The sequence below is a fragment of the Ammospiza caudacuta genome, chromosome 3 (genome assembly GCF_027887145.1).
Source record: "Ammospiza caudacuta isolate bAmmCau1 chromosome 3, bAmmCau1.pri, whole genome shotgun sequence".
NCBI lineage: Eukaryota > Metazoa > Chordata > Aves > Passeriformes > Passerellidae > Ammospiza > Ammospiza caudacuta.
Genome location: NC_080595.1, coordinates 56,152,593 through 56,170,041, shown reverse-complemented (window position 1 = coordinate 56,170,041; position 17,449 = coordinate 56,152,593). Strand labels below are relative to the sequence as shown.

Genomic DNA, 17,449 nt, shown 5'->3' with positions numbered 1-17,449 from the left:
TGGCATTATTACATTCTACAGTACTTCATTCTGGAAATAACAAAAAAATTCCTTTCTCTATTACATTTCTGGACACATATAGTTTTCTGAGCACATTGCCCTGTGCTCAGGAGCAAGGTGTTAAGTGAATCTTCATGTACAATTTTCCTTGCTCATTAAATCTGAAGACTTAACTGCAAAACTTAGACTACTGCAATGTTGCCATGAAATGATCAGTTTATGTAAGAAATTCTGAACTGCATCTTTGTTTGAAAAGAGAGAACAAGGTACTCTATGTTTATAAATGAGACTAGAACATACAGTCTTGGTTTTTATTGTTTTGGCCATTTTCTTAGGCAGAGTTGGTTTCAATCAGAAGCAACTCTTTTGCACACTTGGGAGAAAGAAATCTATCTGTTGAACATAATGCTTGTATATCATTGTGAGCAACATAAAAATTAAAAAAGAAAATAATATTAGTGAAAAGTAGTTACTATGAATTAAAATCCAGTGTTTCAGTTTCATATCCAAGATTGGCACATATTTCTGTGGCATAGTAGTATTTACATTTTTTATTCCATTTTTGTTTCTCCACCTGCACAGTGAGAAAAATATTTACTGTATAGTGGTGATGAGAGAATAACATTTCATACCTTGAAGTCTTTTATAACAGTATGGAGCATAGTTGATTCTAGAATTAATATCAACATAATTATTAAGAAAAAAAAGAAAAATATAAAATAGATATACTACCCTAAGACATATTTAGGTTGTGTTTGATTCTCATGCAGTCCATATTATTTGAGATTTCAGCTTGATTTGAAATGCATTATATGCTTGTAAAATTGACAGGATTACTAATACTATATTTGGGAAGCATGAACTTTTCCAAGAAGTAGTTGTTATAAACTAGTAACTTAAAATTTCCAGAATAATTTAAATTCTATTGAACCAGCTCTCTGCTGACTTCAGCAGAACTCTGCACATTGGCATTAATGAAGAGTTGCCTCCTATACACTGACACAAAGAGTGTCCTAGGATGATGCATGTGGAACCTTTGCTGTGCTGTGGGTCATAGGGCATTATTTGCGTTTTATTTCTCCCAAGTCCCAGTATCGTTCAGGGTGCTGTGGCATCCAGCAGATTTTATCCTGGTCAGTGAATGCAATGGCCTTGTGCTACACTTAGGCACACCCTGCTGGTCATGCTGTGAGGCTGGCTTAGGGCTCATTCTGAAGATACTTTCTCAAAACATTTTTAGTAAAGTAGATTAAGATAGGAGTAGGATTGGCTCCTTTCCCCACTATTTTACAAAGAAATGAGGTTTCAGTGACATGAAAGTACAGCTACTAAAGCAGATGTGTAAGTGGCATTCTGACACCGCCATTAGCTTACTTTCTGACCTAATCACTGCAATCCTTGGAAATAAATGCTTTAAAAGATATGGAACTGTGGAGAAATAAAAATAATCCATGATTGCTCTTGGTCTGATCCCAGGAGAGTCTCATGTGTGCACTGCAGTTCTCTTATTGTCACTGGTGGCACAGAGTAAGACTACTTGTAGTGGATTTGCATATTGATATTTAATGTCAGTTTTACTGAGATTAGAGCTTTTGAATTACTTGACTGTTTCACACACTGATGCACTTGCTCTCCCTTCGAAGTCACATTGACCAGCTCTCAGCTTTCCTTTAAGGAAGTGGCTGCTGGTCCAGGAATGCTGGGCAGAAAGCAGTGACAGTGTCATGCTGTGCAGTTTTTTTGTGGGTATCAGTCTCAGCTGTCACAGGCCAAGCTCCCAGACATCCTTAAACATTTGTCTCACAATGCATGATGAGCCTCCTCCTTAATGGCTCTGCCTCATGTCCTTAATTGAGTGGAGAATTCGGGACAGACCATTTTTATTTAGGCCAGGTATTATCAAAATGTACACCCAACCCACAGGGGTTGTAGTTGGCAGGCGGGTTTGTGCCTGGGAATACAAAATTCAGTTTTCGGCATTAAACCCACAATTAACCCGTCACCTGTCTGCATTCACAATCTACATTGTCTTTTGCCTACTATGCTTATCCCACACCAATATTACAGAATAAGTGGATTTTATGATGGAATAAGACTCAGCTGCTCTCTTTCTAGGCTAGTTTGCCTTTTTTTTTTTTTTTTGGTGGCACGTGTTTATCTTAGTTAAAATAAAACTACAAGTACAGTGGGCAGTTTGGCTCTACCCTTGTTGCAGCAATGATAGTGTTTATTATAGATGAAGAGAATTGTGTACAGGGTCAGGGAGTCATATAAATCATGTTTAGTTCTCTCCTTTGCATTTAAAGAACTAATAGATCTTTAGCCAGTGAGTGTAACCATGCCTCTCCTTTTCTCTCTGCTATATTATTGACTGAAAGTATTTGTCAGAAGAGGTCATAGTCCAGTCCAAGGAGAGATTTGGGCAAGCATGACTGGATGGGAGACTGCAGATTATGGGCTCCTTTAATCCTGTGGGGGAAGGCTTCAGTGGAAGAAGGGCAGAGTTACAGTAAAGCACGCTCACAGCAAGCCAGGCACATCAGAGCCAGCCCGGGGAAGGTGCCAATTTGCCTGGCAGTGCACATATTGATCAGCTCTGCACCCATGCTCAGCCTAACATATCCAGGAGGCATCCAAGATCTTGTGCATTCACAAGGCATTTTTCCTTTGCCTGTACCCTGTAGTTAAGTGTTGTGTCCAGAGGGCTTCCAGACATCAAGGAATGGCCATGGGATATTGCTTGGAAAGACTGATGGATGTCTCAAAATCACAGGCAAATGTATCTCACTGAGCAAAGGTTATGAGCATTGAGGCATCCCTCCTGCTACAGGGCCCCCTGCCTCAAAACTCTGTGCATACACAATTCCACTTTTAGAAACAGAAAATGTCAATCAAGAAAGCAGGCAGTAATGCTCAAAAAGTGCTTGAATCTTGAAACTAAGTTACCAATAATTTAAACAGAGTCAAAAATGCAGTTTGGATAAGGACAAAACACTGCACACCCCTGCCCCTCCTGTTTTTCTTATTGTTTGGTTTAGGAAAATTGACACAAGTAAACATGTGCTGGTTTTTTCCATTCACAGCCAATTGAACCCCACACAGAATTGAAAGTATGGTATGCTGCCGATTATGCCAAATTTATGGAAGCTTCTGCAGTCTTCTTTAAAGAAGAATCAGATGTCTCTCCTTTGCCTCCAGTAGCAGTAAGTACCTCTACTCTGCATTGAAGCCATCACTAGACATAGTAAATTATGGTTTATTTACATGTTTTCTTTGTTTGTATAACTCTAGTAATGCAAGTGTAGGCCACAGAGTGCTTTTAGTAATTTTAGCTAAGCAGCTGCCCAGAGAAAAGCTGTTCTTCCTGTCCTGTGTTTGTAATCCAATGGAGCCATCAGATACAGTCAGAAGTAAATGGCACCACTTGATGTATTGGAAAGACTTAAGATGGGCACTAATTTTTGGATAACCAAGCTGTCAAGCCTCAGAGTTTTTTCACCATTTCTCATTCTTTTGCTCTGACTGATTGGCCAGAGTACCCACTAATTATTTCAGTCTTTCCTGTTCAGTAACCCTTCTCTACTAATTCAAATACCTTCCCTCTGTATCATAGCAGAAATCCTTAAACAGATAGGAGAAGTTTGTTAAGTGTTGAAAACAGGGCTGTGGAAATCAATACTTAATCTAGAAAGAATGTGAAACAAATGAACCAGGAATACAAATGAACCAGGAATTCATGTTCCAAGAAGGCTTGTGAGGTGTTCAGAATATTCCCCAGAAGGAAGGTGAGGGAGAGCCACAGCATCAGGAACAAGTCTTAGCAGAGAGGAGAGCTCAGTTTGGTAGTAAAGAGGGATTGGATACAGCCTCACCATGCTCTCCAGAGCAAGCTAGCCCAAGAGCAAGGGAAAAGAAGGACAGTTTATGAGAAACTTACTTATGAGAAAAACAACTTATGAGAAAAGGTAGATGAAGTTGAGGAGGTACATGGTCATGCATTAATTGGAAGTATATTTCATCAGTGATAGGAGTTTTTCGGTAATTGTTTTTCATCTGAATGTTTATAATGTCAGTATTTAAAGTGAATTCAACTGAATCCAGTAGAGCTCTTATTTCCATGGAAGTAATACTTCCAAATAATACCCTGTCTGGAAAAAAAAAAGCTTTAAGTCACGATAGGCTTGAGATCCCTAAACCTAAGATGTTTCTTATCCAGTTAATGGAAGTCTAATGCCAAATGTCAAGCTAAGTGAGGAAGCCTCTCCTGGAGTCATTGACCATTGCTGTGTGGTAAAACATGGAGTCAGCCCAAGACACAAGGAAATCTGTATGGCTAAACTACATTTTTGTACAGAAACCCATTCCATTTTTGTGTGGCTGGAATAGCAGATAAACTATGTCAGTCCAAGGATAAAAGTACAATTTACAACTGTTTATGAGTAATTTCATAAATGCAACAAATGTAGAGACTTTGAAATTCAGTAAGCACAGATAAACAAAGGTGAAGAACTCAGGACTGTTACAGTAAATGCTAAACAAAAACATATGAACCAGTATTTAGCCAGCCTTACCTTACCTTTGAGTTTTTACTCCTAGGCACAATCTATTGCCAGTTGAACAACTAGGTGGTAGCACATGGAAGTAAATACCACCAGAGACAATGATGGGTCTTAGAAAACCACAGGAGAAGTTGAGTGAGAAGAATATGACCCTTCCTTAGAATGTTTAGTAAGAAAGACCTGTCTCTGTTCTCATTGCAGAAAGAGCCTGTAGACTCTTGGATATGCTCCAGCTGTGGAAGCACTTTTGCAACTTTTGCTCTGCTGGAATCTCACCAGTGCATCCATAAGGACCGAGTCCTTCCTGCAAGGTTCAGACCACCAAATAAATTGGGACCTGTAAAAGCAAAGAACAAGCTCAAAGGGAAACTGAGAGGAGCATCATTAGGCAAAAGCATTACTCAATGCTTTGGGACCATTTCCTGTTCCTCTGCTGCAAAGTTCAGCTGTGCCAGCTCAGGAAGCACTTGTGGTGCTCTCGTGAGGTTTATACCTAAATGGAGAAATGGTCGGTCTTCACTGCTGAAGGGAAAAGAAGTGAAGCAGCCAGATAATTTTCCCTGCCGACTCTGTGGGAAGATTTTTGATTCCATTGACAAGCTCACGGTCCACACTTATGCGCACAAAGGGGAGCGTCCCTACAAGTGTTCCCAGCACGGATGCACAAAAGCCTTCATTTCCAAATATAAACTGCTCAGGTACAGCTCTGAAGGCATTCCTTTTCTACTGGGGGTGTGGGGGGGGAAAAAAGACATCTTTTTCCTTTGGGTTGTTCCAGTGACGGTTAATCCCTGAGGTTCAGTTTTTATTTTTACTGTTTTTGGTAGAATTGAAGACTAGTCTCCCTTAATTATGGTGGCTACTCAAAAAGATTATGTTGAGCAGTTTTAAGCTGCTCTGTACTTTATGATTAACACCTTCCTTCCCGCCTATGAAATTTAGGCTTTTACTAATAACCTGAGAAGTAGTGAGAATGCCTTCCTTCAAGAATTCCAGTGTTTTCAAGTTTTGAGGCTGCTAGAGTAAATGTACTAGAATAAATGTGAACACAAATAACTTTTTTTGTGTCCGTGTTTTGTTTCTTTTCCTCTTAGGCACTCGGCCACTCATTCTCCCCAGAAATCTCACCAGTGTGGCTACTGTGAAAAGACCTTTCACAGGAAAGACCATCTAAAGAATCACCTTCAGACTCATGACCCCAACAAGATGGCCTTCAAGTGTGAAGAGTGTGGCAAGAAGTACAATACCAAGTTAGGCTACAAGAGACACTTGGCTCTTCATGCTGCCACCAGCGGGGACCTCACCTGTAGGGTGTGTGCCCAAGAGTTTGGTGGTACCGAGGTTCTGTTGGAGCACCTCAAAAGTCATGCAGGGAAGCCGACTGGCAACATGAAGGAAAAGAAGCATAAGTGTGACCACTGCGAGCGTCACTTCTATACCCGCAAGGATGTGCGACGCCACATGGTGGTTCACACAGGCTGCAAGGACTTCCTGTGCCAGTTCTGTGCCCAGAGGTTCGGGCGGAAGGACCACTTGACACGCCACACTAGGAAAACTCATCCCCAAGAACTGCTGAAGAGCAGGTTGCAGAACGGTGACTCAGTGGGTCTCCTTGACCAACTCTTTTCATACAGACTGAAGGAAGATGCCAGCATGCTGTCCCCTCTTCCTGAAAGGGTCCCTGTGCCAAATGGGATTATGAATAGTTCAGAAACAGAGGAATACAACTGTTCACATCTTCATTCCCAGTCAAGCTTACAAACTGCTCTTCCTCTTGAGTCTTCTCCTCACTTGCAAAGGATGGGCTGTGCAGACAGCCTCCCGGCTGTCCCTCCCGCACCATGTTCAACAGCTGTCCCTGTCAACCTGAACCTTCATCAGCCTAACAAATACGACCTTAGTTCTACCTCATTTGCCGCAGGAGCCCTCAAGAATCTGCCAATAAAAGTGGATGTTAAAGGTTACAATGTGCATCTTCTTGAGGACCTGCCGTTACCAGAACCTCAGTCTCTCCACAAAATCAGTATGGAAGAAGCTTCCTCAGGGCCTGTAGGGGATACTAACAAGTACCCAGTGCACAAAGAGACAGAGGCAGCAGCTGAAACTGCAAGCCTGCCTTTCATGGATCTCACTCATTTGATGGGCTTCTGGCAGCTCCCACCAGGTGACAACCAGAACACTATTGGGGACATCACAATGGCGTTTGGCTCAGAGGAACCATCACACAGGCTGAATGGCCTTGGCCAACAGCAAGGTCTTCAGCTAGCAGCTGGTGGGATGGCCATAAACCAGCTGCACCATCTTCCTCGCTCCTTTCCATCCACTACAAATTCTGTAACATTGCCTCACTTTCACCATGCCTTCAAGTAACCATCATCCTGTGTGGGTTTTTTTCCTTTTTGTTTTTTAAGACTGTGCTTCTTACTTAAATCTGTTAGGACCGGGGTGTTTTTGTTTTGTTTTGAAGAAAAGCTGCCCCAGATGTTTTCAAAGCACGTTATGAACATGGTAGTTAAATTCAGGATGTTAATAAACAAGAAGCTCTATTTTTCATACTGTTAGTTTTTTAGCATATGACAACAGTAGAACTAACATGTTTCCGTCAGCTCCCTCTATATTTTTGTTTCTTTTCATGCAAACAACTGAATAACTATCTTCAGTGACAGCAAAGTATCATAACAGGCACAATAAAACTATGGCTGCTGCAATAGGAGAAATATGGTTAGGGTGATTGGGAAGAGGGGGGAAATCACAAAGAAATCAATTTAATGAGCCATAAATCACAGCAAATTTGTACACATGGCAAATGTAACAAACAATTTATCAACATCAGATAGATTTCTATTAAGCACTTAATTAATGAAATTTATTAATCCTTAATTTAAATCAGAATCATTCCAAGAGTAAATCTTACGTCCTTGTTTCAATGAAGTTTATCACTATTATGTTAAACTAGATTTTGTTTTCCGGCAGTTCAGCTGTGTGCCTTTTTCCTGGGGCTGGAAATAACCACCACTTTTGAATGGCTGTGTAAGAACTGCAGTCTTGGATATATGCAGTTCTCAGAATGAGAAGTGAATTGTCTCAAGTTAGAACAAAACATTAATTTTCATTTAGAGCCGGATCTGTCAAGACATCAGACATTTCTCTTTCTCTCTCTTTCTCTCTCTCTCTCTGTTTCTAGTAAAGCATTTGAGCATTTGCTTAAATTTAAGCTTATGGTAACCCATTGGGTCAACAGCTTGATTAATTCAACACTTAATAAAAAATAATGCATCCTACCTAAGGGGCCTTTATTCACCTTTTGTTGATAAAAATGGCCATTGTTTAGTTGGGGAAATGATTAATAATTGCAACCATCTGAAAATATGGGCTTTCACAGAAATCCAGCCCTGGTGCAGGGGAGCCTGTGCTCAAGTGGTACCCCTATGGAGCCAGGGACAGGTCCATGCACAGAGGGGCTGTGGTGCTGAGCTGACACTGGGCCCTGTTCAAAACCAGGTTCTGAACCTGCCTGATGAGTGTCAGCTGAAATTAGTAGGCATGATAATGGTTGAAGCCATTTTACTCATGGGGGTTCTGCTCAGAAACATCGGGACTGCTGCAGTTGGACTCCAGCCTTTGTTTATTGCAGACCAGAGCCATGGGGAATTCTGGTTGTTTCCTGGGGTAAATTGTCCATGAACAGTTCCTGTGGACAGTGGGTTGGTGTGACAGTCCTGTGCATGCATGGTGTGACAGTACCTGATGCATGAACAAGCAGAAATTGTAAAGATCACATTTTTCAGTAGTGACATTATTGAACAAAGTAACAAACTCTTCACAATTTAGTTTGTTGCCTAACAAACTAGTTACAAAAAAATAATAATGGTTTTAGTGGATGGCTCAGTTACTAATGGATTCTGTTTCATCTGAAACAGACACGAAATTTCTGAATCTGAGTAAATTCTCAAACCCCAAGAACTACTGTTCTGTTAAATCCAAAGAGAGTTCATAGTACCAATGGCCATTACTAATATAACATGGAGAAAGCATGTTCTCCTCTCCCTCATTAATTGCAGGAATATTTCCAGAGAGCTTCAAATAAAAAATAATTCTTAAATTATTGATGTTTTGCTGTTACTGAGCTACAGATCATTGTAGTTGTACAATGTCATTGAATATTCTTACAAGCTGATCGGTACTTGGATTAAGCATTGTCTTATTGCAGCTCATGAAAGAATATGTTCTGCAGATGCAGTGCTGAGGGGATTTTTTGTCATGAAAATTTTTGGCATAAGACAAACCAAAAGGAATTTTAAGGTCCTTCCTGTAATGACAACAGCAGGAGGCAAACAGGTACTTCATAGTCATGTCCAGTGAGTCGTTATTTAAATGATGAGTTCCAGAATAGGGAAAAGGTTGCAAACAGTGTTACATGCACATTCTACAGCTAGGCTTGTATTTTCATCTGGACTCGGAAAGAGGTGTGTGTTTGTATTCACTTAACTGTATTTTTTTCCTTGTTTGTGCAAATTGTATTCACTTGGCTTCAAGCAAGCTTATGTACTTGTAAAAAAAACACAAAAAAACTAAATTACAACAAAAAATTCTTTGCTACAAAAAAAAAATTTGTAGCACTGCCTGATCATACACATTTTGTTATTTTGGTTTGTGCTTTCATAAGGGTTGTCACTAATTACCTAAATACTTGTCCTTGAATTTAAATGTAATGTTTAGAAGCAAACATTATGCAGACACTGAGCACGTTCTTCCAGTTGATCTTTCAGCCCTGGAGCATGGTACCTGAGCTCTGGGCTGCCAACAGAGGTGCTGCTGCTTGATTTCAGCCTCTTCCAAAATATGGAAAGATGATAAGCATTCCTTACCAATGCATATGTAACTACAGATTAAAGACCGTCTCATTCAAATAAAAAGAAAATAACCACTTTTGATGCATTTTAAAATACTTTAAAAGCACACAGCCACGGAGTCTGCAAGTAAAGCACAGAAGCAAACCTTAAATGTGCAATGCTGCTTAAACCCATCAGCCCATTCAATTTTCTTTTTCCGGATTCTTGGCATCATAGATGTAGCAGAAGCTGATGATGTCCCATGACAAAGAAAGGCAAAAAGTTTCAAAAAGTTATGTTGTCAAAAAATAGTTTTGTTTTAAAATTCTTGCAACTCAAGAGACGTGAGATACCCCCGAGTCATCTAATACTGTAAGCAGGACTGGACCTTCTGAATGTGTTTGTTAGGGAGACCTCTGTAAACATTTCTCAGAGGCCATCAGTGGCTGAGGCTCGGGCTGCAGGAGACCTCTGGTGGCGCTGCCTTTGGCTCATGCAGGGCTGTGACAGCTCCAGTGTGGGGAGAGCAGCCCCACATCCTCTGTGGGTACGGTGGGGGAAGGCAGCAGCCCCAGCACGGACCAGTCCTCCTCCAAAGGTGAGAAGGGCATGTAAGAGCAGAGAGCTGCCATGGCCATGGCACAGCAGGTAAGGGGTCTGGGAGATCTTAGGATATTTTACCTCACATTCAAATAGAGATAAAAATACTCTTTTATCTGAGCTCTGCTTGAAAACCTGTAGAAGCAGAGCAGTATGTGATGAATAAAGAACAGAATTACTATAATCAAATCATACTGTAAAAGAACAAAATTTAGTAAACATTTGGTCTCATAAAAAGAGTATTCTTTTTATGAAAGAAGAAAAAAGACCGGAACCTGCTGAAATAATGTCAAGAAGCTAAAATTATACTACATGGAACAAAAGACTGCATCCTCTATGTAATCCCAAGTTGATCCATTGCTAAGTTCCCATCCTCTATCAGAAACCAAGTTCATTTCTTTTTCCTTCAGTTTTATTTATGAACTTTTCCTGTTAGAACTTTCCATTTCCTTAGTCAATAAATGTTTGCTGTTAGTTTCAGAAAATTTTTCATAGCCAGTCTGAACTGGGGTGGTACATTCCATATATTAATTGGTTCATTTCTAGTGGAATGTTTAAAATGCTTTTCCTCAATACACCATTCCTGCCCTTATACATAAATATATATATATTTTTTTGTAAGACACTGGAAACAAAGCTATGAAATCCTACACTTCTGTAAACAGACAGAAAATAATGGGGACACACACACAGCAGCAAATACAGTAAAACTTGCTCTAAATTTGAAGATTCATTTATCTGGTTGTTAAAGAAAGCAACTGTGGTAACATTGCACAGTATAGTTTGGAATGGGTTTGGGGTTTTTTCCCTCTTCTTCCTGGACTGAAAGAAAGGCTAAGCAGCACTGCTTTAATATATTGGGGCTACTGTCATGCCTGCCTTTTCTAGCTCTAGGAGTTGCAGTTGCTTCAGTGTCATCCTTTCTGTATCCATCTAATCATTATTAGCTAGAGTCTAAGTAGTTCAATTAAACTGTTTAAAATATGGTATTTATTACTGCTATGTCCAACTACTTTTCATCTTAATTTACTTAATGAGCATTTAATAGGTAAGAAAATTCCTTATGGATTTTAATTGAAAGCCTTACTGAAAATTACTGGGCTAAAAAAGCCCCTACTTGTTGCATCACTGAAACTTTATGGAAGGTGATCCAAGGCTGACAGTGGATCAAGTAACCAAAAAAATAAGAAGGGATATACCTCTACAACATTTCTGTCTTGTTGAAGATTTTTAAAAAGCAATTGAAGTGCTTAATGCAAGAATGAGATTTGGTTTTAGTCTGAAATCAAAGTGCTTTGAAGAGATGCACAGCATACATGGCCATTTCTCATGTATCAATCACTGTCATTTATTGTTTACTGGAAGACTGTATTAAATATTCACATGAAGTTCCACAATGTCCACTTGTCTTGTTCAATATATCAAAGCATTAGGGCAAAGAAAAACAAAATCACATGGTACTTCATCTTCCTGCATTTTGTTAAAACCATTGAATGAACTGCTGGTAATGTCCACCCCTCTAGGCAATCATTTAATTAAATCTTGGCAGTGGATGCAAATAATCTCACAACTTTAAACAGGATAGCATAATAAGATTTGTAGCCTAGAGAGAAAAAGCTCCAATCAAACCTGAGCCAATGAATTGGAGTTTGGTAATTTTATTGGTAACTGTAGCATTTCAGGGGGAAGTGGTGCTGAAAATCTGGGGTTGCATAAGATCTTCTGCTTTCCAGCAGAAAGCCTTAACACAACCTTGCCGACCCGTCACTCTCATCTTCTGTTGTCCGCTTATGGTCTAGAAGCAGCAACAAGCCATATACTTGCTATTTCTTGTTACAGAAAGAGCTTTTATATTTTACTCTATTTTCTCCAAGAAGATTAAACCTGTATTCGTGGGAAGGTGATGGAGCAGCTCATCCAGGAAACCATTTCCAGGCACATTAGGGATGAGACCATTCATTTGCACCACTCACAGCCAGTTTCTCACATCTCCTTTCTCAGCTAAAAAAGGCTCGTGGGTAGCTCTGAAACTGATTTCTCACCTGCTCAAGTGCTACAGGAAATGCAGCAGCAGTTGCCAACACCCAGCACCTGCAAGCTCACCTAGACCAGTCTTTTTCACAGTTCCACTGCCCTCTATTTCAGATGTGAGTGTGGATGTCTGTCCCTGGGACACACTGGGGGCAGTGGCTGTCCCAGACCTCTGCAACTACAACCCCAGTGATATCTGGACTAGCCAGTATCCCCGGGGAAAGGAGGTGTCAAGCCCCAGGTTTCAGAATTCAGTGACTAAACCTTGAGAATGGTGATGGTATCAATAAATCCCTGCTGGTGGGTGCAAGACCCTGTGTGATAACCAGAGGAGTTCCTATGCTGTTAACATGGTCCCAGGTGACACCACAGGGTACTGAGAGCAGTTTTCCTGTGGTGTCAGGAGGTGGGTAGAGCTGACATTGGCACTGTGGGCTGGACACTCCCCTGCCCATTGCAGTCTCCCCCACAGCTGAGGGATCCAGCCACTGACCAGCAGCAACCAAGGACAGTAAAACTGCACACAGAGGAACCTGCAACAGCTCTGACTGTGAGTCTCTGCAACTGACTGTTCTGTGCACATTCCTTTCATCCCATGCTCCAAGGACTCTCACAAGCATCTCTCCCAGGCTCAAAATATCTTGCCAGCTACAGGGAATCATTCTTGGCTATATTTCCTGCTAAGGACTCATGTTCTGCAGCTGTATATATTTCAGAGGGGTGCGAGATGCTGACCATCTGAGCCATCCTCTTGAGCAACTGCACCACAACCACTTGAACATGGGCTGGAAGGGCTTCTTCCTGCTCTGACATGGCTTGGCAACCCCGTTGGGAACCCCAGTGACTGCATGGTCTGAGGAGCAGGAGCACCAAACATCATGATCTGGGAAACAAAGCATTAAGGAGAAGGAAGAACATCCACACTGTCATCCTGACATAGCTGTTACTGAAATGAATGCTTGCACCTTCCACACGTGGACAATGGGAGAACATTGCACGTGCACAAGATCTGCTGGAGAGGTTTGCACTATCGAGAGGCAAATCCTCTCGAGCAGAGCACAGTCACTGCCTACTTGGGATGGGGCTGTTCCAAATCAAAGAACATTCAACACCAAAATTAGTATTCTCAGCAGCCTACGCTGGGGCCCTGAGGAGCTCTGCTACAGGTTTCAGTGAAATTGATTACTTCAATTAATACAAAGGAGCTCATACTGCAAACACTGCAACAGGATATTCTATATAACCAAAGCAAACAAGTTCTTTTTGCATTACAATATTGAAATAAAAAGTAATAATAATTTCTTACCCAGTCTTTCCTGAGGATCTTCTCCCAGCAGATACACTCCTAGATTTTTTTGTTTTCTTCAGTGTTTCTGAAGAGGCCTCTGCAGATCATTATTTTTGAAATTTACTTGCCATAAAACATGATAATCTACATAAATTCTCAAACCTTAGAAATATAGGGATCAAAGATACTGATACAAGGGGCAGTGTGTATTATAATTCACAGGTTATACTACAAATAACCTTTAAAATAACTTTTAAAAAACTCTTCTAAACATAGACTGATACAGGTCATGATTACCAGTAGCAATGGTTCCTATAAAACATATTATGCAGTATCCTGCTTAGAGGGAACTATTTTAGGAAGTGGTGATGTTAATTTTAAAGCTAAATCTTCAAGGGCATTTGGAAAAAAAACCATACACAAAGCTTTGTATCTCATCCAAATGGACTTAAGGTAAAAAGGATGGAATAAATCTCAAAGTTGAAGAGCAAATGTTATGGAGTTCTTTATGGGCAAAAAGAACTTCAAAGCCAGACTCTGTATTTTAGGTCTATATAGATACTTCTGCTTGACGGCCTCTAACTCCTGAGGTCCCTCTTGAGGAGCCAAATGAAAATCTCTGTGCATACAGTCCACACAAGGGATCAAGATAATGACCAGGAAAGCCATTCACTACCAACAACATCCCCTTGGAATCTTTGTCTTTTCTCAGTTATAGCAAGTGTTGTGCAGAAATAAGTTCAGGATTTCATGTCAAGACTTGCAAAAAAAAAGCCCAGCAAAAAAAGTCAAACTTTATAATTCTACATTTTTCTATCAGAAAACAGGATTCCAAAGCCTAGGATCTGCTTTAAAAAATGCCTCCCCCACCTCAAATACCTCAGGGTTTGTTATAAGAAACACATAAATATGACTAAATGAACTCTTTGCCTGGCTTACGTTTCTCTTTTTGTATTCTCTCCAGAAGTGCTAACACAGCAGGTGTTAATGTTGGAGTTTTTCTCTCCATCAATCGTTGCTTGTCCTAGTAAAACAAGATGCACAGTCATCACTTAACTCTAGCACCGAGGTTATGGACCCTAGTGAAAACTCTCCAAATTGCTGTTGATGCAGTGCTAGGAAGGAACAGGCCAAAGGCCCACCCTCTCACATTTGCAAGCCATTTTTCCTGCTCTGAATAGGTGAAAGAGTAACAAGATTTTTCAACATATTTAAAAAAATAATCCAAACCCCCCTAACCAGCAGTACTCTCCTAAAGGAACTGCTTATATTATTCTCTTATCTATAACAAAACAGGATCTCACTTCAAGACACTGATGGCTAGCTCTACTTTTCTGATTCCCCCAAGGGGCTCTGCCCTTTGGTCTTGTGTCTAGTGACTAGGGAATAGCAAACCTTCCAACAGCAGGGAGCCCTAAAGAACAGTAAGAGCTTTCTCAAAGCACTGCAAAAGCTGCCAGGTATCTCATTCTCTAGTATTCCAGCTGTTACCCTGGAATACAACTGCAGAAGAGTCTGAAGAAGTTGTTGTCCCAAGTTTTTTGTACTGTCATATTCTGTCACTTTTTTATCAGAAAAAGAGCTTCAGTTATGGGCAACTCCCAGACGATATTCAGCACGTGTTCTAAGAATTTATCAACTTCTCTGGAATTTCAATTCTTATATTAATATAGGCCTTTACTGGCCCACAAATTACAGTTTAGCAAATCTGCTTCCAGGACAAGACAAGTGTGACTGTGTTTGCTTACCAAAGCTTGTCTGATGGAGATTGCAGCATAGCCAACAGCTTGCTTCCCAAAAAACTCCATGTCCCTCTGTCGGGGAGCCTCAGCAAACCTTTGAGAGCATAATAGATATTGAATATATAGACTGACAGAAAGACAGGAACAGCTTGTGTCACAGTTTATACACTACAGGAGAGGAATTCCCCTGCTTTTCTGGAACACTCAAGATGCAGTTCAACACCTGGTCCCACCAGCAGGTGCCCATGATGAATTCCCACCAGCTTCCAAAGTACAAACTTAGCAGAACTACAAAACCTTCCTCTAGAAAAACACTTGAGACAGTAAAATGAATGCTTATGGTATCAACCCTGCAAAAAGTAATTGCTTTCAGGAATAAATCCTGGGGATTAATAAAAGCAGGTTTTATTATCTTTGTCCTAGTCCTACCCCTTCCCAGCCTCACAATTAACTAGTCTGAGCAGAGCTCCTCAAGAAGTGTGTGAATATCCAGGCCTCTGAGCCCAGTGTCGGGTGCTGCAGGACAGTGGGGAAGACACCTGCATGCACAGAGACCTGCTCAGCCTGTGGCAGAGCTTAAAGAGGAGGTGGGGAGGCTGAGAAGTATCAGAGAGTGCAAAAAAAGATGTAGACTCAGGATTGCACCCTTCCATCCCTGAGAGAAATGCAGTGGATGGAAGATCAGCAGGAGTCTGAGGAGCTCTGCCTCTCTTGCTATCAAGCTGAAGGAGAAGACTTAAAAGCAGGGAAATGGAAACAGGTCCCTGCCCAGGGAGGCAGAAGAATTCCCTGTTGGCTTCCCTTGCCTTCCATGGGGCCCTTACAGAAGAGGTGTGAAGCCTTGGATCCCGAGGGTCAGGCAGACGGCAGTGGAGAAGCAGCTCTGTCTGGGGGTGTCCCAGATCCGAGCAGTCAAACAGAGGAACAGACAGCCAGATAACAACTACAGGGAACAAAAGAAGGGTGGATGTTGTGGGTGCCTTGCTCCTGAGGGGAGCTGAGTGCCCTGTATGTCAACCAGACTTATACCATGGGGAAATCTGCTCCTTGCTAGAGCCTGGGTAAGGGATATTACTTGGAGGCTCTCTGGACTAAGTCAGCACACAGATTACTACACACCAGTGACTGTCCAGGTGGGCAGTGACAAGGACATTCGGTCATAGGTTGGAATCTATGAACTCAGAGGTTTTTTCCAGTGTAATTGATCCTGTGATTTAGCAAAACACTGCTGCAGCAGTTTTGTCCCATCAGCCGAGGCACATCCAAGAGCCAGGTTTCTGGGTGTGAAGCAGCATTGTGAAGAACATGAAGTGGTGCTTTCTAAAATCTCTTTTGACAGTTTTGCTGTCCTGATTCTGCTAAAAGCTCTTCAGCAGCTGTTATGGCAGGTACAATCCAACTCATTGCAATGAACAATCAGTGCTCAGGGTCACTGCAATCACATTCAGCCATCACCCTGCCCTTGATGCTCTCAGACCCTTCCTCTGTGTCCAGTGCCTTTCACAAAAGCAACTCAAGTGTCCTTACCTTAATACTAAAGATACAGTGTGTTTATAAATTATTTCTCTCAGTAACAATACTGAAAATATGGCCCAAGCAGCCACCAAAAACCTGCTCCAAACCAGTAGCATGGGCAAAATGGTTCTGAGCACAGGGGAGGGGATGATGAGACAGGGCAGATTCAGGGGTGCAGTGGGGATGCCTGGAACTTCAGGGAAGAATGGGGAGTTTTGGGCTCTATCTGGAGGAGGATCAGATAAAAACTAAGTCTTCCTCTCCTTCCCACAATCCATGTACTTTCTCACCAGTCCTGTAGTATAGGATATACACCCCCACTAGAACTCAGCAATTTGTCCTTCCTAAAAAGCAATTCTCCAATTTCTTTCTCCACAACTACCGCTGCTTTTGCACAGCTTGGTTTCCTCCAAGAGGGAGAAGGAAAGGGAGGGTCTGCTCTTAGAGTTGGTAAAGTAAGACAGAAATAACAGAGTCATTAAAGCAGCAGTGGAAATTCAGAGAGGAGCTTGACCCTAATCAAGGAAGGAAGACGTGTCCTGCTGCTTATATTGCATTGCTGTCATCTAGGAGAGGAGAGAGGCTGGAATCATGGCAGCTGCTTTTGCTATCAGTAATGAATTCCTGCTCCAGAGGGGAGCCCAAAGAGCCCCCCTTCTCCCTTCTGCCCTCTGCCTTCCTAAGGCAGGCAGGACTCCACTGACACCCTTCTCAAGATTGCTCCTACATTTTATAAGTCACACTATCATGAGATATTGTCCATGTGTGCATCTTTTTGGAGCTGTGACTTTTAACACAGGGAGCTCTGGGCAGAGGCTGAACTTGATATTAAGTAGTAAACCAGACCTGTCCTTTTCTAAAAGCCTTTCCCTGCCTGCAAAG

General features: G+C 41.5%; 1 protein-coding gene across 2 annotated transcripts in view; it reads left to right on the top strand.

Annotated features, from left to right (window-relative positions):
* The window catches only part of PLAGL1 (PLAG1 like zinc finger 1), a 42,434-nt gene extending 34,379 nt beyond the window's left edge, over positions 1 to 8,055 (top strand). For both annotated transcript variants that reach the window (XM_058802357.1, XM_058802358.1), the window contains 3 exons: positions 3,084 to 3,203; positions 4,761 to 5,257; positions 5,654 to 8,055. In XM_058802357.1, coding sequence (XP_058658340.1) covers positions 3,084 to 3,203; positions 4,761 to 5,257; positions 5,654 to 6,929 — 1,893 coding nt within the window. In that variant the 3' untranslated portion in view covers positions 6,930 to 8,055. The remainder of the gene's footprint in view (positions 1 to 3,083; positions 3,204 to 4,760; positions 5,258 to 5,653) is intronic.
* Positions 8,056 to 17,449: the final 9,394 nt, after the last annotated feature.